The following is a 23231-nucleotide window of genomic DNA, read 5'->3' as shown; positions in this document are numbered from 1 at the left end:
GGTCCAATGGGAATTGTTATTGTTGTCAAAGCACACGGGACAACCAATGTCGTTTGAGCGTGGGGCGGGTCTTTGGATTGAGCGAATGCAAACTAGGTTGTCCTCCCTCTTTAGTCTGATTGACATGACGTTGACAAGTTGTACTTTTTCTCCCGAAAAGCGCCTTGAAAGTGTGTATAAATTAAACTTGTAATACATTCGATTGTTCCCACTCACGTGTGTCTCATAATAATTATCAACAGTCCGCTGTTCCATAAAGTATAAATATATATATTTAAACCTAGTGTGATGTGGACAGTGGGAGAAAAGTCTGGGAGTTTACATTCCTTAATAAAATATAACATAGGCCTACATAGATAAAATATAACAAGCTAACAACGCGACGATACGTGTTAACTTATATCTGTTCTTTTTTTTGCAAGCGGCATTTATTCTCAAAACTTGCGGCGACTCCATGCATGGCCACTCCCTTGTGGCATTTTGTGGGCTGGGGGGAAGTGGGGAACGCCCTGGGGGGAGGAATGAGGGTGGAGATGAGTGTCTCGTTGAAAAACCTCTTATCTCCAAAACTGTTTCAGCCAAGAAAAGAAAGGTCATTGGTTTCATATTTATTTATATAAAACAACAGACTTATTCACTTCCACTAGTTTATTTAGGCCTATTTATTTACTTATTAAATGAAAGCATTAAAAAGTTGGAATGTGGAGATACTAGGTTTCTGACCGAGAGTAACGAGATGATTGTTTGTGGGTGGGAGGTTTTTTGTTTTATCATGGAGATGTGGAGGGGGTGTCAATGGAACGCACATGTGTCATGTAAACAAGAAGATGTCACACTACGCCTGGTGACGCGAGGTTATAATGTCACCCCAACTGGTAGTAAACTACCCCTGCAGACCGCAGGCTAGGGTGGAGACCATAGAGACTGGAGAGGAGAGTTTGAAAATCACGCAAATGTTTATATCCAAATGAATGCAAAAACATTTAAATACTGTTGTCAACAAAGTAGGCATATAAAACATCTCATAAGTATCTCTGACAGAAAATGCACAATCTGTATTTTCACAAGATAATTGATAGTAGTGTTAATGTCACATGTTTATTTTATTGTTTTATCTTGATTGTTTTGTTCCACTTTTGCTTTGGCAATGTACATTTAACGCCAATAAAGCTCAATTGAATTGAAACATATTGCATATTGACACAAATACAAACAATATATAGGCCTACAATTATTCTCATGCTCTGTCAAAAGCCTATATTAAATTAGGTTATAAACTACTAGAATTTCGTGCGCGCTACGCGCGCACTCATCCCAGAGCGACTTTGCCACGCACTATGGGAAGAAATAAATGGCGGGAGTTGACTCCACATGTAGTAACGAATGGGTTATTGGAAATGTACCATTGTTTTGTCCTGAATATTTCCACAGCCTAAGTACTAAAGGATTGTGACTGTGGGACAGACATACAGTCTGACATACAATAGGCTACACGTGTGCACAGTGAATAAACAATGACCTATATGCCCAGAGTTCTTAAATTAACATAGTTGGATTTTAACAGAAAGACAATGCCATAAATCAGTCAAAGTAAGTGACAGACTCAACAGTAGCACACAGCATGCAAGGCAGCGATGCATGCATGCAAACATGTTTGTCCAGCTGAGATTTAGTGTCTCCATCTCTCTGTGGAAGAGGTTGCACATGACCTGTACGGCCACACTGAGGCGCTCCAACACAAACACAGACACAAAACAACACCACGCTGTTTGTCCAGTTGACCCAAATCAACACCAATACCTAGCCTGTTTGTCCAAAACACAGTATCTGCTGGCCACGTGTCTACTTCGCCACAACCTAATGTTAGTAACAAATGTAGGGGAGAGCCGCCAAGGTTGTAACGCTTCACGGTTGTAACATGGACGTTATATCTTGATTGGTCAACGCCACCATGACGCCATCGCGTCAGTATGTGTACAGCAACGTACTCTACGTGGCCAGGAGTTTGAAGTTTGAAGTGTTTACCTTCAAAATGCGTCTAATTTTACACCTGGAGTATATGTGTGGTACAATTTTTGTCTTTGGTGTTGGTGAATAAAAATCCACATGGATGTGTTCATGCTTATGTTCTTCATTAGTTTGCATCGTGTTTAGACGGAATTCACGTTCATTCTGGTCTGTAAGCAACTGCAAAGAAAACTTGCAAAAGCGGGTCATTTGTAACATGTGTTACAAATGGTCCGCTTCCATTCAATGCCATTATATGTAATATTTACATATTTGACATATTGGCCAATATTATATGTTCTGAAATGGTATTGTATCGTGTAGTGTATTCTGAAATTAGTTTAGGGTTGTATAACGTTGTACAACTCAATCAATCAAACGTTTGTTTAATCAATGTATTGCCCCATTGAAAAAAAAGAAATGGCCAAACTGGTACTGGTACACCCGATACTATTTAATATTTCCCTTATGTTTGATACATTTTCTTATCACATCCATGGTATAAAAACAATGCTAAGGAGTTGCTTCAATGAAATGTAATTGCTTTAAGCTGAGAACGATATGTTTAATGGTGTTTTTTAGCGTTGTTACATTTATCATGCATGCCGTTACAATTGATCCGATATGCGCAGCAAATGTAACACTGAAACAGCGTCCACGTTCGGTTGAATAACTCCCGACCTGTTTTATCAAAAAAATAACTTGAAGTGGTTTATGGTAGCTGACATGTGTAGGTCCGTTGCCTGAAAATATTACATGTGTAGCTAAACGGATCTCTGAGTAAAAGAATGAAACGTGCAAAATGTTACATCCTTGGCGGCTCTCCCCTATTAGTTTACTCACAGCACAGCACCGTCACTCCTGTCAGTTATTTCGTCCTAATAACTTGAAGTGGTTTATGGTAGCTGACATGTGTAGGTCCGTTGCCTGGAAATATTACATGTGTAGCTAAAGGGATCTCTGAGTAAAAAAATGGAACGTGCAAAATATGTTCTAAAATTGTATTGTATTGTGTAGTGTATTCTAAAATTAGTTTAGGGTTGTATAACGTTGTACAACTCAATCAATCAAACGTTTGTTTAATCAATGTATTGCCCCATTGAAAAAAAAGAAATGGCCAAACTGGTACACCCGATCCTATTTAATATTTCCCTTATGTTTGATACATTATCTTATCACATCCATGGTATGAAAACAATGCTAAGGAGTTGCTTCAATGAAATGTAATAGCTTTAAGGTGAAAACGATATGTTTAATGGTGTTTTTTAGCGTTGTTACATTTATCATGCATGCCGTTACAATTATTCCGATATGCGCAGCAAATGTAACACTGAAACAGCGTCCACGTTCGGTTTAATAACTCCCGAGCTGTTGTGTGTATTGCGTGGTGAAAAGGCCGTGTGTTTGTGTTGTAAACAACTCATGTTATGTCTGCGCACACTGTATGTTGCTATGGCTGCTGACGTTAGCATGTGTGCTATCAGGCAAAAGCTGAGATAGATATGCAACTACTACTGGGGAAAATGCCATACAAAACACAACACCTAATTTCGGAATGTTATTGTGACCTATTGAGCACAATCAGACCATCATGATTTGCTTGCTGGACCTATAATTAATTTATTAGCATTAAATGTCCACTCGCCCATCCAAAAGAAAAGCAAGATGGCTGCGACAGATTGTGAGCGCGACGGACTACGGAGGCCAGGAGGAGCAGAGCTGGTGACGTAAGAGGCAGGCAGTGTTGCCAGGTTTGCGAATTGTAAGCGAGTTGCAGTGTATGCAAGTGGCGTGGTTAAATTCCTTGTTTCTCGGCGTGTTGTGGCACCCGTTTATCTGCTGGCTCGATCGTGATTTTCATAAAAGTAATATTTGCAGAGTAAATAAGAAACTTGAACGGCTAAAAAATAGGCTATGTCAGTTCGGGGAGGGTGGCGAATTTATTTTGCATATAGAGATGTGTGGTAAAAGTGTGGTTCGGTCGGAGATAGAGCATGAAGAATGAGTATGGGTACACCTTTTCACTTGTATATAAGATAGCGGCTATCTCCATTGCATTTAGCAATGGTGACAGATGAACGCCCAGAAATATTTTCGGGAACAAAATTATGACATACTGTGGTATGTATATATGTCTACGTGTACACCAGATAGGGGGCCCGCCTAGAGTGTGTCACACACACGCACACGCACGCACGCACACGCACACACACACACACACACACACACACACACATTGTGCCGGAGGATGAACTGTGAGTGTGAATGTGAACACAACAGGTGGGAGGTGGTTCATCAGGCCTGTCAGCTTCTGTTATCTCACTCACACGATGTGTCGCAACGGAAACCAAGGCACCCTTTCTACCAACCGAAGCAGCATCACTCGTCTGCGCGCTATTTCATCCCAGACGCCAAACGGGCTGCGGTCAGTGCGATGGGACTGTGGAATGAATGGATAATGGATGGATGCGTGTTCTTTATGTTTATTAATTCATCAGTGAACATTATTTTCGGAACAAACATGAGTTGCTTAACTTACTGAGCCTATATCTGAGAACAGGAAACGACAAGAACACCACATATCGAAACCTGTAGGCAGGCTACGGTAAGGGTCGTCTGACATTTCTCTCTACTGTTCAAATCTTTCATATAGTTTTCATTAAACGGTTGGCCACTTGGCCTGCAGTGTTGAGTAGTACAATCTGTTTATTTTTATATTATATTTATATTGCTGGCTGACTGTGCAAAGCTGACACCAACTTTCACCCCCCCTTTTTATTTTATTGTTATTTGTTTTACTTCTATCACATTCTCATCAGATGGTGCAATGGTGCATGACTGCATGTGGTGGAATTCATATAACCTATATGGGTTTTTCTGTGGGGGATTACACTATGTCACCTTTCAGCAAAGATCTTTTTATTTTGTCCAGTCTGTATATAGTAGGCTTACACAATTGGGGTACATTGTTAAATTAAATTTGTACATTGTTCAATTTCTCCCCTGAGCAGGCAGGCAGGCTGTCAACTGACTCAGTGGTAAAAATGTCAGGTTCAAATACCACGTGGGACATGAAAGAGTGTCAGTTAGGTGTCAACTAGCAAATGTGCAATTACCTTGTGCACATTTACCTCCTTTTTTCGTCTCCTGATAGATGTTTTTCAGGCCAATTTAGAAAGAAACCAGTGTTACACAAGTCATCCTTTCATGGATGGTGTCAGCATGTCAGGGCATTCCACATGTCCGTGGCAGAGCAGCAGAATGAGAACTTTCTCATTATTTGTTCTAAATTTCGGTGATATACGATATCATGGTCACTCCCTCTAGCTGTGGGTGGTGGGTGTGTGTCCCTCACTTTGGATAAGTAGTTTGACAGGTATGAGGGCATTGAGGGCACTTTCTCTTCGACAGTCTCTTTGTACAAAGAGACTGTCAAAGAGAAAGTGCCCTCAATACCCTCATACCTGTCAAATTACTTATCCAAAGTGAGTGACGTCACTCACTTTGGAGAAGTAATTTGACAGGTATGAGGGTATTGAGGGCACTGTCTCTTTGACCTTAAATACCAATCCAATCCCAGTGATGTTTGCTTAACCCGGTCTTCTACCCTGATCCATCTAGTCTGAGCCCTATTATAGACTATGTTCAACTAAACGATTCTCTTCGGCTTGTCAGTAGGCAAACTATCTGTGAGGCAAGCAGATGGAGAGCCCCTCTTCCACAGTGAGGCGTACAGCCTGGATACAGAGCAGCAGACAACGGCTTACCCTGGAGGACCCATCTGACCTCCCTTCTACCTCCCAGGCCTTCATTGCTAATGATGATGTTTTTGCAGATGGTCAGTTCAAACAAAGGATTTTGTAGAGATCTTGGATCAGTAACTGTCTAATGCCTGGTACTCTAGGTGCAGGGAATTGTTCATTGTCTCCATCAGGCAGTCTCTATAGTCATGTGATCAACACGGATCTGTCCGATTCATCCCGATTGGCTAAGATTGCTTTTCAAAGTTTGCACGATTTGGACCATTTTGAACAACGTACATGCCTAAACACCTGGGCTACTGGTGATTGAAGTCATTGTAGCGTGTCTACTGCTAAATGTCTGCATACAATGCTGTGTGTCTAATAATAATTATCAAATGATCCTCCTTTGAAAAGTCTTGCAGGGTTTAAATACTTATGGGAGAGGGAATCTTGAAAAGACAAGAAAGTGGCCGCACATGCCACTAGCCAGAGTGCCAATACTTTATTTAGGACGCAGCCGTTTAAGACATCATGAATCCAACGTTTCGGCGGTTAAGCCTTCATCAAGGATGATTTAAATACTTATGGCCCATAGAATAATGAATATATAGAAAATAAGTTCCCTTCTTCGGTCTTCCATAGATTAAGCATACCCCGATCTCACTTGTTGCCGGGGTCGATACAGACAAATTCAGTGGATTGAACGGAGATGATGCACTGCAACATTTAATTTAACTACGAGTGTTAAACTAAGAATGGTACATTTTTATATATACCGTATATACTACAATATATTTAGATACCGGTACTTTATATTCTATAGATATCGTTTGGGTGTGGGTGTGCTTATTTTGTGCATGTTTCTCACTGTCTGTTTTATACGGTTTCCACAGGATGCTGTTCAGGAAAGATTGAGAACTGGCTCTTGCACTGCGGGTGAGTCTATGTGTACACTTTTGGTTTGTTAAGATGACGATTTTCGAGATATTACTCTGTTAACAGGGCTTAAAGTTCTAAATCCTGGGGACTGATTTCAGTCCTGAGGATTTCATAGGGGTCATTTAATGGCATCAGTGCAGATTTGCAAAAAAACATTTTCAGTCCTGTGCTCTGTGACATTCTACACTACAGGGTTAAGGTCAGTGTCAGTGGGTGGAATGTTGCCTGACAAACAACCCCTTCTAGACTAGAGAACGGAAACTCTGAAGTCAGGTGTACTCCAGGAAGGAAAAACAAACAAGTTTAGGCAATTTACAGGAAACAAATGTGTGTTTCAGAGATTTAAATTTAGACAGCTTATTAACCATTTAAACCATATATACTTAATTGACCTGGGTCCCCCAGGTCTCTACTCTCTATATTAAGAAAAAATATTTGCCACAATACAATGGTCTTAAACTTGAGCACTTTTGTACAAAAAATAAATCGTAAAAAAATTGATAAAGAAAAGAAAATATGTTTGGCAAGTTCTGTCTTAGTGTGAACCTTGAGCTTGTTTTCATGAACAAAGAGTTTTTATCCTGGCTGAGACGCTGGACAAACTGACACGGAGCTCCTCATCAACTGCTCTCAGTCTCTCTCTGCGTTTGTTTTTTATGCAAGTCAGGCTTGAAAAACTAAGCTCACACAGGTAGGTTGTGGAAAAGGGGAGCAGCACTGCCATTGCGCTGTCTGTGATGGCTGGATATTGTTTGCCAATAGCCAACCAAAACCTGTCCAGGCTTAGCTCCTTGAATTTCTTTTTCCATTCATAGTCCCCCCCGTATGTCCAATAACTGCTCTCACTGGAAACACTGGTCTAGATGGTATTTAAGGAATTTTCTTCAGCAACATCAATGTTCTTTTCTGCCACTGACTGTACAAACGAAAAATAGATAAAAAATAGAAAAGCACATTTATGGATAACCATTTACAACCTTCTCTACATTTTGTAGTACAAGTATTGTTCTCTAGAATAGATCATATGTGACAAAGCTGACAGTTGCTCTCATACAGTACACCACAAGAGGAAGTTGCTGATTAGGAAATAGAGTAGACTATAGAGTGAGATTGTCAAAAACGTTTTGTTACTGTTGAATCGCACTGTGTTGTTGTTTGTTGTTTTGAATAACTGTGTGAATACTTATAGTACATAGCTTATATTTTGACCTATCTCTCATAGGTTGGAGAGATGCTCAGAGAACTATAGTCACCTGACTGCTGGTAAGCCTGAACTAAAATAATTTCAGAAAATTATTTAACATACATCTTAGGATCAATAATTAAGAATGGGAAGTAAGTGAACTTTCTAATACGGACAACTTTTCATTTGGAAGTGGAAAAAAAATAGTTGAAGAAAGGAATAATTAAAAAATTCGAGAGAGCATTGCAACAAGGCAAGCAATTTCTGAAAATGAATGGGTGAAACATGCTTGCCTGGTCATGAACTAACAAATAGCCTAAATTGGATGGAGTTTGAATCTGTATGTACTATATGTAATAAATAAAACACAGTGGTACTATATCCAGAGTATGTTAAGTTTGAATATGATGTTTTCTTCTATGCTGACAGGCTCAGCCAGCAACAGCTTTGAAGATGACCTGAGTCTTGGTGCTGATGGTGAGTATTAAGAACTTAGACATCATTCGGCCTGGGGCATCTGTATCTCGAGAGGAGGCAAGCTTCTGTGACAAAGCTCATTTGAATTGAATTTAAATTAAATTTAAGTTGGGGTCCTTTGCATGGACAGGTTTTGGAATCCCTGCTCTATGTACTACTAAGTGCATGCGTGTGCACGCACACACGCACATACGCACGCACGCACGCACGCACGTAGATGTTGAGTCTTGTTGACCACTCAAAGGTTTTCAGAAATGTGCTCCAGTTTCTTTAAATGATTACCGTATTTAAAAAAACCTAGTCCATCCCCTTTGTGAGCTTCTAGATCAACTATTATTGAAGAAGTAGGGAAGTCAATGTTAAAGTAAGGGCAATTCCAGCCCAAAATATCCGATTGGCTATTCTCAGTGCCCAATATGCTATTTTTGGCACACTAAATTAACATGCACGTGCTGTGCACACAGCCATGCAAAACACCCATGAACCTGCAACTTAAGGACTGTGCGTGCGCACATACACACGACAATGACGACATGCACGCACACGCACAGTACGTAATATGAAAGGATGAAAAAACGGATTCATAAAACTAGTAACAGACTCACACTGATGTATGTTTTTACAGCTTCTGTACTCAATGTGGAAGAGTTTATGCCAGAGGAGAGGTAAGTTGTGATCATTTTGCTACACGTCACCAATAATAGAAATGGAATCAAAATACGTATTATGTATAAATATTAAATTGTAATGGTAATCATTGCTAGAATGTTGACTAATATACTTGAGTATATCAGGAGACAGAACTCATACAGGATACAGAATAAAATAAAATAAATATTTAATTTCTTTGAAATTGGAAGTAAAAATTGGAGTACTGGAAAAACAAACAGGAGTATCTGGGAGACCCCTGTTAACCCCTGTTATAGTAACCATCATGGTTACTAACACCCAGAAAAGAAAACTCATCTCACAGTGATGTTAATGAAAGAACATACTTCATCATAATGACATGTTTCTAGCTCTAGACTCTGAAGAAACCTGACTTCCTGAATTGTGTAAATACAACTAAAGGCTATCTACCACAGTTCCCACACTCTTTTCTATGTCTCTCCATGAGCCAAACTAGTGAAACTAGCAGATCTACAACCTTCCAACATGTACCAGATCTGCTATTTTCTTTAAAAAAAAATGGTTGACCTTTTTTATTAAAAATAAATTGTGATTGTTTAAACACAGGAAAAAAACAAGTTCTCGTGACCCATAAGAATGTTTGGGGACCACTGGTCTAAATGCATTATTGAGATCCAATGTGTTTTTGTTTCTTCCCTCTGCCTATGGCATTTGACCATGAAGACTCCCACTGCTGCTGCCTCCTCCGGCCAAGTTACGAAATGGCTGCAGCGGGCTCCAGACCAGGTCAGTGAGAAACCGCCAAAAAACAAACAAACCCCCTGATTTGATGACATATCCACTGAGAAACAAATCTCCGCTCTACACGGTCACACAGGTTCTGGAAATGAATCAACCCCCTATTTAAAAAATGGCAAAAATAGCTGATCTACAAGCTTTTTGATTTATTGATTGAATACTTCATTAGTCAGAAATGTAAACAGCACATGGTACAGTCAGTAAGTAAGACATTAAGGCTAAAAGGATAGCACAAGAATGTCATGGGGACTTGAGTTGTCGTCACAAATACATACAAAAGAGATTGAAAAACTACATTTACAGTACCTCCCCTTGAAACAAGGGAGAGATGTGTTTCCAGGTAAATTTTGGAAAGAAATCGGTGTTAAACATCCTTGGATGGTGTCAGAGGGGCATTCAACATTTTGGTGGCAGAGTAGTAGAAAGAGTTTTCCCATGTTCGTTTAAATTTGGGTGTTACCAGATCATAGTCGCTCCCTCTAGTGTTGTGGCTGTCAGTAGTTTGACAGCCAGGTATGAGGGCACTGTCTCTTTGACTATAAATCCCAGTGATGTTTGCTGAACCCTGTCCCAACACGTTGCATTTTACAGTGGAGTGTGTTTAAAAGCAAGTACATTGAAATACTTTGTTCGCCACTGGTATCCGTCATTTAACTGGGGATCCCCTGGAACCCCATCAAGGAGCCATGGGGGTGCCTGCATCCCACATTAAGAACCAGTGGTCTCAGACACAGCTCAGGAAGCTACAATGTGGCATTTAATAAGTCAATTGTTTTGTTTGGGGCCACAGCTCCTCTGGACAGCATGGCCCACCCATCCTGCCGGTAATGTGACATGCTTTACAAGCCAGGGATAATATACACCAGGAGCAAGTCAGTTATCAGAACAGAACAAAGCTATTTACTGTACCTCCCTAGAAGTGCGGAATTGCTCACCGTACAGTACATTATCCATGACCATGGCTAGTGCGTCTATAATAAACAAAAGTATTTTCATGTATAATTTGTATGCATCATTTTCCCTTCGTCGTGTGTTTTAAATGTCTTTAAAATGTCTTCTGTGAAGCACATTGAATTGCACATGTATGAATTGTGCTGTATAAATAAGGCTTGATATAATCGGTAGTGGAATCGGCCATAATACCACCATATCGGTATCGGTCGGTCTCAAAACAATGCAATTAGTTTCACTGATATTTATGAGTTATGACGCAATAACAATGTGACCATCACTGGCTACATTCTACGTTTAATTTGTGTACTCATCTCATTCAGGAAAAATTGTATATTTATTGATTGATTGACTTGAATAACAGGCCCTATAGGGCTTACAGACTTGTTTCCATTGTGGTCCTCTGAAAATATCGGAATCGGTCAGCAGATATGATCCTGCAAATAATCAGAGATCGGTCATCATTTCATAATCATGCACCCCTACTTCATTGAACTTCATTGTACATAATGATTTTTTGTGTCACGTCTGTTAGCAGTGTTGTAAAATTAATGCAACCCCACGTGATATGTCTACTCTAAGCCTATCAGAATGGTTATTTGCCCTATTTTTCTATACCATGGTATAAGAACTTTTAGGTGTCTTTTGCAGGACCCCTCACCAGAAACCCAGCCTGCTGTCACTGAACCTGGGCCACAGCATGGCTTCCAGTTACCTCTCCTCAGCCTCCTCAGCCACAAAGTAAGGCCTCGACATAAGAAAGTGTAGGATAATGTTTCTGTGTTGCTGCCCCGAGGGCGAGAAACGACCTCGCCCTTTCTGAGTTGCTGGCCGGCTCCATATATTCAGAGCTAGTATGTCAAACCAGGGTTTGATGAGGTCAGTGTCGTGATCTTCATTGATGATGTGTGTTGACTTGAGCCAGGGGGATTCTTTGGCTGGCATGCAGGATGATGTGTGACCCCTAACTATTAGTTCCTAATAAAAGACACAGATTGATCTATGACATGTGGCCGCCCCTTCCTCTGCTATGAACACTTATTGGTACGGCTAAATATTCCCATCACATCCTCTCGACTGCTTTCAACTGAACAGTCTCCCTTTGTCCCACGTCAGTGTGGAAGAGGTCATGCAGATGTGGTCGGAGGATCCTGAGGAGACACTGTACCAGCTGGGTTTCGGCTGTGATGAGCCGCGGGTCACCTCTCGTATCCCCACCCGCTTCTTTACCTGCGACTCACAGCTGCGGGGCATCAACTTCCGCCTCTTCCTGGAGTCCCAGCTACAGCGTATACGGGACGAGGACCCAAACCTCTGTATTGCCAGTAAGAAAGTGGTTATCCAACATTTTAAGGTCCAGAACCCCCAAATTGATGCATACATGTATTAGACCACAGACCCTCTATTTGAAAAGGTTTTGTGCTGGATCACTGGGTGATATGTGGAGGGGAAAGGAACTGGTCGGAATAACTGGTCGGTGTTCCTTCCACACGTTACGTCTGGCCAGGGAAACTCCCCCCTGTCAGGTGAAAAGAAGCAGCTTGGATTCCTCATGCATAGAGGGAAGCATGAGGTCAGTCCACGGCACCTCCAGTGTGGTAGAGGAAGTGTAGCGATAATTGACACTGGGTGAAAAAATGGGTTGCAAAATCGTGGGATAAAAAAGAAAAAAGAGATACAAGTATGTCTATGATAATGAGGTTCTCGTCAAGTGAAGAACTGTTCTTTGAGTACTCACATTGTTAGATGTGGAATGTGATTAAAAATGACAAATGAAAATTTGAGAACCAAATTGTTAACTCTTAGCGTAGCTGAGTGGGTTGAGAGGCCGTCTGGGATGGCAATAGGAAGGTTGTCAAATCAACCCTCGACTGACCCCAATCTAGATGTTGAAGTGTCACAGAGCAAGGCCCCCTAGTTGTTCCCCTATTTGCGCTTATTTGAGCCATCTGAGTAGCCATCTACTGGGCAAATACAGAAAAGTAATTACCTCTCCCCCCATTAAATACTCCCTTGACCCCCTTCCCTGTGCCAACTGAACCTTTTCAGCTGTACTACCTTTTGGTCCTTCACAGGTCGTTTCAGACAGGTGGAAGTGCTGACTGCCATGGCCAATGCATTCTACTCCCTCTACTCGCACGTGTCCAAGACCCCTCTTCGGAAACTGTCCGCGCCAGTGTTCAGCTTCTCTCCCACTGAGAAGATTGGGGACTTTAGGAGCAGCGTTCGCAGTGAGCCGCGTTCTCCCGTGGAGAGGCTGAAGGACACAGTCTCCAAGATGTGTCTCTACACGGGCTCTCCTCGGGGATCAGATTCAACATCTCCACAGCCCTCACTCTGCAAGCAGTCAAGCCTCGCAGATGTTGTGGGGATAGTTCAGGAAACTGCCAAGACAACAGGCCAAGGGACCGCCACGAAACTGGATTTGGGAGAAAGTAATGGGATTAACGCACCTGTCGATATTGGTAAAGTGGTGGACAGTGAAAAAACCTGCAGCACAGCGCAGGAGATGCAAAGGCAGCTGGCTGAAGCGAACATGAGCACATTCCAGAATAGTGATGCAGTGGGTCACAAGGGGACAGCGTTTCGAAAACAACCAGATATCAGTGAGGCTGAACCAACATGCCTTGAAAGTGGTAGGAGTGCCAGCCTAATGACATCTCAATCATCATCTTTGTCAGGGCAAACAGTGACAAGAACAGATCAGTGGTGTGCTTTGAGTCAGACAGAGCTGGATCTCGGCCTGATGTCGACATTGGATTGTGATGAAAGCACAAGGTCAGATGACTCCGTCGCTGTCACCAAGGTTGCCTATGATATATTAAGCCCACAGATTGCCGAGAGTGTACAACAGAGAGCCTACTCCTGTCAAGAGAAGATGCATAGTGCTGAGCCTCCTATCTCCTCCCAAATAGACATTAGTGTTGATGGAACATATTCTGGGGACCAGTTAGGGAGCGAGACCCCTGAAGTCCTAACTAGCACATTTAAAGCGGAAGAGGACTCTTGCTCAAGTTTAGCAAGGGAAGCTGGACATTTGGACTCTGCCACATCGCTTCCTCATCTGAACCCCAAAAGCAGACAATGCCTGTGTCACATCACGGTGACTGGCCGGGAGAGTGATAATGTCACTTCCTGTTCCTCAAACACACTCGATTCCATTCACAGTTGCTCCACCCCTAGAGCAAATCCACATGAGCAGATCAGTGAGCAGTCACCTGCCATGGGCAAAAGACAGTACCTCAGTCCACTTAAACATCAAACCCTGGATCATATTTCCAGCAACCTCAGACACGCACATTCCTTTGAGCTGGAAGAGGTAAGGAAGAATCACATGAATCCGAGTGTCCCTATTCTGCGCATGTCATAATAAGCAAACATAATGCAAAAATAGGTGAATGTACAGTACGGCAAGAATAGAAGATCTACAAGCTCACAGCACGTCATTGTGAGCTTGTAGACTGGCTATTCTTGTTTAATTATTTGACATACTGTACGAGGTATGATTTCAGAGGAAGAGTATTCTTTTCCCCCTGCATAATGGAATGTATTCCTCCAATATCCATAATGCTAACACAATTCCCACCCATGTTCCCCATATTTACTGCATGGAGGAGTGCTCTAATAATCTAAATTCACGTTTCTCAATAGGTGTACAGTGCAGGAGAAGACGACTTGGGACAATCAGAGGCCTTACTGTTGGCCATGAGACGAGAATGCAAAGGTGAAGAGAGCGTATATTATGAGAATATGTTCCCATCGCCTTTGTTTTTCTTTAACAGCTGCTCAGTAGCAATTGGTTGAATTGTGAACATTCAGGTCAGCTTGCATTAGCTTATACCGTATCTACACTTCGTTGCCATGTAGGTGTCCTACGCTGAACATTATGGCAGATCTACAAGCTCACAGAGCTTGCTGATGGACTATTTTCGATACGCAACATCTGCACGCAACTAACTAGAACTCAGACTTTACACTCAAGACAGCCTGAGACAGGTTGATTTTGAGGGCACATTTACATTTTTTAAGTTATGTTTTAGTCACCTAAATTGTTTTACTTACTTAGTCATACGATTTTAGTCTACTAAATCTACAGTTGATTTAGTCGACTAGTAAAAGCATCGTAATGCCTGATTTTACAGTTGGTTGCATGCTGGAAATTGTTGAGCTTGTAGATCTGCAACTTTCAGAGCACAACACCCGAGAGCAACCAAACAAACTGACTTGTCCTTTAGTTCTACTCTTTGTAGTCTAGTTATTTTACTAAATTCTCAGTATATTTACTAGTCATAATTTAGTTTTAATCATCATTGCTTAGTTTTCCTCAGTGAAAAAAGGCAGTCGACAAACATTTATCGTCATAGTTTTAACAATATCAACACTGCATTTGTCTTGTGTAGGTACGGTGGTACGGGGCAACAGTGTGCAGTCGGACAGCAGCGGCTATGCAGACGAAGAAGTCAGTCGTCCCCCAGACAGTCTTGGGAGTTGACAGAGAACAGATCAAAGATTTGACTGAAAGGTTAAGATATGGATAATAAGGATCCATGAAAATGTCAATTTTCAACTTTTGCATTGTGCATATAAATACTTGATGCTGTGATATCGTACATTAAACATTGTTAACCTATTTATTTAAATAAATATTTAAATCAATCAAAAAGGAATTGTCGCAATGTCAATTCAATTACACAGTAGTTTCCACTGAAATGTCAAAAACAAAAAAATACTTTTATTGGAAAAGTCAATATTTAATTTTACATTAGAGGTAGAGTAGTCCACATATTTCATTTTTTTTCCTTTTAAAATATTAGGTGACATTTTCACATGAACAAGACCAACTCAGTTCTTTGTTATCCGAGCTCCTGATTCCACTGTTGCCAGGCAGTAAAGCCACAATAGGGCCCTAAACACAATGGACAGCATCAACAGACTAGTTATTTCCTTATCATCGGATTTAAAATAATCTAAAACAGCATGCTTAACGAACGTTCGGTTCAATCTCATATGGGATGATCACATCGGAAATACAGGTCACGGTTACACAAAACATGTACTGTAAGTGTATACCAGTAGAGGTAGATCTAAAGAAACTTGTTCAGCCAGCACTGTGTAGCCTAAAGGGTAGTCAACATCTAAGGTAGGGCAAACTCTAGGTTTCAACACTTTCACGACTCGATTCACTTCGATTTTGATTTGACCAACAAGTGCAATAGCAGAAGTGGTGTTAATACGCACATTCGTTCTAAAACCTCTAAACAGGGACTTGCAAGTGAAAATGTTTGAAATTCAATAACCTCATTGAAAAATGTGCCAAGCATGACAACAGCAATCAAACCGATTATGAAGATGAAACTATGATTAATATTGACTTGATATCAAGCACTGATCAGAAACAAAAGTGCATTAGAAGTCAGATTTCTATCCCATTAGAGATACACAAATATCCTCTTCTATTCAAATATTACAATATTGTATTATTAGTGGGCTCTTCACTCAATCAAAGACAGGTGAAATGAAGGTGAAAGAATAAAGAATGGTTCCATGTATTGCTGAGAAATACTGTAAAATTATCTACATTTTGAGCCCTTGGATGGAATCTTAACTTTCCGATTGGCTTTTTGTTCATCAGTTCAACCTGAATATGCTCAAAAGTGAGCAAAAATGGGTTTTTGAATTTTGAAAATGCAGACTATTCTTTGGTCTTTTAAGCTTATGCATTGCCAATATATATATATATAATCAGCTATATGCCTAAAGTATTTTCAAACCAGTCTGCATGATCTAGTTATGAATTCCTGGAATTCTAAAGTGTCAACTTTAGTTACAGTTCTTCTTGCCAACATGTCTTGCGCTGAACTAGAACATTTATGGGCCAAGGGACAAATTCAATCCGATCATGACATGATATCTATTAAACAAAGGAACAGCGATAGAAGAGGTTCATTTAATTTCCTAAGGGGAAATATGAAAGGCGCTCAGCTCCTAAAAGAGACATTTAAGAAGCCAAAAAGAGTCCGAAATCCATTCTTTTGTGGCCAACATCAGGAAAATGACAATAAGGAATATGGGCTGTTTTTAGGGTTGACAACCATTAGAGCCGCAATCGAGGTCGTCCTCTTTAGACCAACACATCCAGGGTCAACTATAAAAGGGGAAGTCTTTCAAATTTATCTTCTGCAGAGTCTTTTGTCTCTCCACACATTTTGGGCAGCATGGCACATGCTGATCTTTGTTGACGTCCAAGTGAACGAAGCTCGGGGGAAGAATCCAGGGTCATGGATACAACAGTCACTCAATAGCATCACCCTGCTACACCTTCTGTCTTTTCTGTTGTGCTACTAAATTTGTTCACAATGCTTTTATTGGGGGACTCGATGCAACTCAGTGAACCTTTACCAAAAAACGGGGGCAGGGTCGTACTTGAGCACCTACAATCATGTCAGCTACAATAATAAAATAAGAAAATCAGTGGGAGCTACTTAAAAAAGGGACCCTTGGGCTCATTTTGTGATGCAAAGAAGTCTTAACATCCCCACCTGGAATAATTCAGCGCTATTCCAAGTGTACAAAAAAAAAGAAAATCACAAGTGTAAGAAGAGCCATTTCGGTGATGACCATATGAAGTGCTTCCATCCTCTGAAGTGGAGTATCTGCCGTGGCATGGTGAAGGCAGTGGGTTTCTGCCTGGCAGAGTGACGACAAGGGGGTGGGGGGGTAGATCACTTCCCCCCGGCCATGATTTTGAGGTACTGCAGGGCATTGTGGGCTGCGTTGGCACGGGCGGCATCCGTGCTCTGAGCAAAGCCATGGCACACGGTGATTGGCTGTGTGGACAGCTCCACTAGACACTGGCACAGACCACTCAGGCTACGCTCATCTGGAATGGAAACAGAGCAACCACATTAACTTATTTCCTGCCGTCATGCCATTGACGTCCTTTTTCCTAATGGCGCTCACTGTCGATGACTTCTTTGACGTCTTTTTGGGGGTTTAACCGATATCCACCGTCTAGCAGCGCCCCCGTCACTAGGCAACACTGCTCTGCTTTGGTCCGTCAATGAAATGATTCCCCTCGTCCACCGCCATCACAACCGCAGTATACTGTCCGTCTATCATTTTGTTTCTCAAATACTTTTTTCCTCTCCCCATTCACTTCAAATCATACTTCTTAACATAGCAGTTGCATAGCTTACAGAATGTGAAATGGCTATAATAACCACAAGCCTAATGTTTACACTTGGTCCTACCACTGTCTCATTGTTTCACTACTTCTGTTAACCATACACACAAGGCGTGTCATTCACTTCACCTCCAGCAGAGAATGGGAGGAGGACTTCATTCCATTTCTGCGATAGTGTGCATGAACCCACCTAGATCCAGGTAGCTGACATCAAAGCGCTGCTCCTCAGACAGGTCACAGAGCAGGGAGCAGAAGTTGGAATCGGAAGGCATGCCCAGAGGGTGGCTGCGGAGCTGTAAAATCTTCTCCCCTGCAGAGTTACGCAAAGAGTCCCATGTACAGCCGAAGCCTTTACACTTGCCTGTCTCCGTTCTGTTTCCCATATTCTGTGTGACAAGGAGGGCAGGTGTGACATGTGATTATTTTTGCAGGATCTTAACCATGCCTTTTCTGTTTTCACGTTATATATATATATATATATATATTTAAAGATATATTTAATATTTAAAGAGGAAGAAAAGAAGAAAAAAAAGAATATATATATATATTCTTTTTTTTCCTCTTTAAATATTTTGTAAGAAGTAGTAATACATTATTATACAATTGGTACAGTATACATTCTTTTTGGTTTTCTTATGAAAAGGAAAGAAAAACTGAAAAAAGAAAACCCTCAATCCCTCCCACCCATACTGCTCTGTGACATTGCATAGAATAAAGTAGTAAGATGATGAGAGATAGTGTCATGGAAAACAACATCAGCAATGGTGATAGACAGTCAACCATATCAGTGGTATCCTGTCCATTAGGTGCTTCTACTCAAATAAAGGGGAAACCTTATCAAATTGTCTCTGTTTTTTAAGAAGCGTTTTATATATTATTTTAAATACAAATTCATGGTCAAAGTAAAGGAGCACTGATTGGACATACGTCATCATAGATGACCCGAGATCCACATAAAGCCTGAGTGGCCATTTCCATGTGGATCTCAACTCCCATACGATTGGAATTAATTTTTATGCCTTTCATAATTCACAGAGAAGGAATGAAATGTTGTAACAAATGTCTGGTGTTCCTATTTCATTGATTGCGTTTGTGACCACTAGTATATAAGCATTATGCAATGTTCCATATAATTGTAGGGGATATATGATTCATGATTTTAAGATTATTTGGAGAAATTAGGATTGCAGCGGTACAATTTGTCTGTCTGGGGATCCTCAAGGGTCCTTGATAGGGTTCCAAGTTGATTGATAGTCAAGAACCAAATGGACCGTTACAGGTCCAACTGCTGAGAGTACAAATAAAACCAAATAAGACTTTTACGAGTCCATTTGGACACTATATGGGGTTTCATGAAATTAAAACACGTGAGAACCACTGCTTTAAGGTTATGAATAGTTTGAATGTGCGTGGAGAGTTCTCTCCCCTACTGAGCAATGATGTTATCAAATCTCCTTTGATAACATCCGGATACAGTGCATCCGGAAAGTATTCACACCCCTTCACTTTTACCACATTTTGTTTTGTTACAGCCTCATTTCAAAATCGATTAAATTAGTTTTTTTTTTTTCAATCGACACACAATACCCCATAATGATGAAGTGAAAAAACATTTTTCAAATATTTTGTTAAAGCCTCAACTTAGTACTAAATCAAGAGTGTGAATAATGTGTTTTTCCAGCTTCTTATTTTTTATAAATTAACAAAATATTTGAAAAAACCTTTTTCACTTCATCATTATGGGGTATTGTGTGTAGATTGATGAGGAAAAAAACGAATTTAATCCATTTTGAAAGGAGGCTGTAACAAAACAAAATGTGGTAAAAGTGAAGGGGTGTGAATACTTTCCGGATGCACTGTATTAAGACCAGTAGAAGAACTTTCTCAAGCTCCTTCTGTTCTCACCATGTTGAAGGTATCGTCTTCCACCTCGGCTTCATTGTTATTCCTCAGGTCTACCGGGACATCATGGATGCGGGATAACATCTTAGCTGCTGCGTTCCTCTTGGCAAGCTTCTTGGACGTACCACTTCCTGGAGAGGACAATATATAAGGACAATAGTCGACATACAATAAGATGAATAAAAAATGAATAATATTCAAGACCTCAACATAAAGGAGATCTCCGTTTGTTCAATGTCAGAAGAAAAAGTTCCATAAACAGAAGAGTGTGCCCTTTACCAATTTCCACAAATCTCTCCACTCTGCACGTCATGGTGAACTCTTTGCGGTGTGCCGGTCCAGACTCCTGCGTGACCGTGTATTCTGGCAAACGCCAGCCTTTCTGCACCACCAGCTCCTGGATTGAAGGAATACACAGGCACACACATTCATTGACGCAAGTGCCCAACACAAACGCATGTGTGCACACACAAATGAACAAACACAGGCACGGCTGCAAACACACATTGGATATGCAAAAACACACAATGGCATCGAGGGAATGGCTTTCCCTTTCAATTAGTCACATTACACCGATTACAGACATAATAAAATAATGAAAAAGATATGGTCAATCATCTTTTACGCTCCCACCTGCAATGCTCCCACAGGGTTACATTCGGACTGCTGAGAGGTGGTGGACTTCATCTCTGGTTGGGGGCTGTATAATCAAATAATACATCACAGTCAACTGATCAGTATAGACAGAGAAATATGTAACTACTAGTCAGCGTTAAAACATACATTTCCATGTAGAGATGGGTACAACATCCTAGAATGCAATATCGCAATTTTAATTTGGCAAACAACAGATGGGTAGTGACTTGTGAGAGTGCTTCGGTGAGAGTGGGTGGCAATCCTAAAGGCCCAAGCTGGAATTCTTAATGAGCGTGTCCACTGTCCACATAAATATAGATTAGTATTTAACACATTAATGTACAATTTGTGGAAGAAAGAGTATCAATAGAGGTGCACATCTATATGTCATTTAGTAGCACAACATTCGAGCACACTTTCTCTTATTCAGCCTCCATTTTTGGACGATAGTAATGAGGAAGAATATTGTTATCACTCTTGTCTTCTCTATGTTTGTGTTTGCGACTGTAAATTGTAATTAGTATTGTTATTATGGTAAAATCATTGGTCAATCTGAATCAACCAACGTGTTGCATCACAAGAGATGCTGGTGTGTGCAGGGACTGCAGGCCTTATCCCATGTTGTAACCATAAGAGTTGAAAATGTTATTCTGTGAAAGCTAGGGGGGTCATTCGTTGTTAATAAAATCTGCAATATACCAATTATAACAGGTTGTAACAATGTATGCCAGTGCTCCATAGTTACTTCATTAGATATTAGCTGATTTGCTAAATATGGATGGAACCTTAAAGTTCAAACCATACGAAGACACTATAGTGTACTAGTGTATACAACCAAACATAACAGGACAGGACTAGCCTGGGCAGCGGAATGCGGATGGTAACTTTCGTCATGTTGTAGTCAATGATTTGTAGTCATGTGGCAGGAAAGCACAAGCCGGAATCAGTATTATGAATGGGTACTTCTTATTCCGCCTTGTGGTTTCCTGCCTGACCTGTTGACTACAAAACAAGACTACAACATGACGTAAATTACCATCCGCTCCAGACCGGTTCACACGGCGATTTTGGAACACAGACCAGGCTTTCCTCCGAGGTGGAAAGCCTGGTTACACGAGGTTAGGACAGGACAGAGGAAATGCAAACATGTAAGTATAGTGGCCTGTGTCAAAAGGAAATGTGTTCCTGTCATTTTGTGCGACCTAAACGAGATGTTGGGACAAAAAGAGAAAAAAAGAATACCACGAATCATTCTACTGACCCGTCTCCATCAACAGGAACGTCAACCGCAATGAAACCCTCTACTCCAATGCAAACTCCAACAGGACCCCCAAGGACTCCCTTGAGCATCTTCAGAGCAGCCTCTGCTGCCTTGTGCTTGGCGGCCTTCTTGCTGGGCCCTTGTCCGGTGCAGCTGATCTCTCCGACGGAGACACGGAACGTGAAGTTGGGCTGGTGGGCCTGTCCTTCGGCCTTCAGCAGGTCGTACACTGGGGTTTTGCCTATCCGCGTTCCATACTCCTGCAACAGACTGATGGGCGTCTTGCCGGGATTCACAGCCAGCATTTGCTCAATACTAGACGAAGAGACAAGAAAACAACAGTTGCTCTAGCCTAGCTGGAATGACTTAAGTGCTATTACACACACACACACACACACACACACACATCATTGAAAAGGGCCAAGCTTTGCATGACTGACTCCAGAGTCCCCACAGGACAGGACAACGCATATCCTATCAATTAACCATGTATGAGGTGACGTCTTACTATCATGTGATTTTGGGAAGGCTTTAGAGAAGTGTGTGAGTTTAAGTGGTTCTCATCTCAGCAGTAAAGCCAGTGGATAAGCACCCGCCACGACCACAAAAGTCACTCAATGCACATTCATTGATGGACGATTTGCCTGAAATGTTAGCTAACTTATCTAGCACAGACCACAGAGGTTCTCATCTCACAAGTGGGGTCCTGCAGGGGACCCTCTGGATTCCTTGAGGGGGTTCCACTTCCAACCAAGTAACTTCCAAGTGGACCCTTACAGGTGAGGTCACCTCTGTGTACAAAATAGAACCAATGGGGTCCATGTTTTGTTCCATTTTACACACAGTTATGGCCCGGGGCATGATTGAAAAACGGTGTGAGATTCACTACTGAGTTAGCAAACATGCTAATGCTAGCAGTGTGTGCTGTGCTGTGCAGCATCATCCCAGCTGTACCTGGAGCACCCAGAGTTTGTGTTGCAGTCCGGTGCTGTCTCGTCGTTCATTCCCTATTTCACACAGGTATAGAGCCAGTCTGTTTCGGATGGCAAATCCCCCCAGACAAAAGAAACAGACACTTGTTTTCATTAGGTTTGTTTTCAGAAGACGGATGAAGATGATGAGACAGCGACAAGAAGACCCTCCTCTCGCCGTCCCCACCGGAGAAATGTGACGAATGCGGAACCTTTATCAACTCGGCTGCTCATTGGTCCGCCAGGGGCTTTGGGTCACTTAGTTTTGTAGCGCGGGGAGTCCCGTGTGGGCGTGTGCGCGCGCGTGCGTGCGTGTTTTTGATTTGATTGAAGAACAGTTTGCATAATGGGAACATTTCACATGAATGCACAACTCAATACAAAGACTGTTACTGTGGACGACACAGAAAGCATTTACAAGTCAGTGAAACCGGTAAGTAGCCTAATTTATCGGTACAGTATGTGAGTCTTGGTTGGTACAACGTGGTTATACAATTGAATAAATGTTTGTGCGACTGTGACTGTCACAGCAGGACATAAACTAAACTAA

At 41.4% G+C, this 23231-nt stretch overlaps 2 protein-coding genes across 3 annotated transcripts; one reads left to right on the top strand and one right to left on the bottom strand.

Annotated features, from left to right (window-relative positions):
- Positions 1-4367: 4367 nt before the first annotated feature.
- tespa1 (thymocyte expressed, positive selection associated 1) lies at positions 4368-15312 on the top strand. Of its 2 annotated transcripts, XM_080777334.1 has the most exons (12): positions 4368-4612; positions 5683-5845; positions 6644-6686; positions 7912-7952; positions 8302-8349; positions 8975-9014; positions 9703-9765; positions 11380-11469; positions 11845-12053; positions 12804-14047; positions 14380-14452; positions 15129-15312. In XM_080777334.1, exons 2-12 carry the CDS (start codon positions 5710-5712, stop codon positions 15218-15220), a joined length of 2079 nt encoding a protein of 692 aa, XP_080633460.1. In that variant the 5' UTR covers positions 4368-4612; positions 5683-5709; the 3' UTR covers positions 15221-15312. The 2 variants fall into 2 exon arrangements, with proteins under 2 accessions (XP_080633460.1, XP_080633461.1); XM_080777335.1 differs by lacking the exon at positions 4368-4612 and having other exon boundaries at positions 5680-5845; positions 8308-8349.
- A 126-nt stretch (positions 15313-15438) lies between these two features.
- Positions 15439-22855, bottom strand: tarbp2 (TAR (HIV) RNA binding protein 2). The gene is made up of 7 exons (XM_080777350.1): positions 22665-22855; positions 21711-22025; positions 20447-20513; positions 20093-20210; positions 19817-19944; positions 18102-18297; positions 15439-17608 (listed from the first exon to the last, which is right to left on the bottom strand). The coding sequence occupies exons 1-7, from the start codon at positions 22712-22714 to the stop codon at positions 17451-17453; spliced, it is 1032 nt and encodes a 343-aa protein (XP_080633476.1). The 5' UTR covers positions 22715-22855; the 3' UTR covers positions 15439-17450.
- Between the last annotated feature and the right edge of the window lie 376 nt (positions 22856-23231).

Source organism: Protomyctophum bolini (assembly GCF_963924005.1).
Source record: "Protomyctophum bolini genome assembly, chromosome: 2".
Taxonomy (NCBI): domain Eukaryota; kingdom Metazoa; phylum Chordata; class Actinopteri; order Myctophiformes; family Myctophidae; genus Protomyctophum; species Protomyctophum bolini.
Note: the sequence above shows the minus strand (reverse complement) of the source record. Positions and strands in the feature narration are given on the sequence as shown.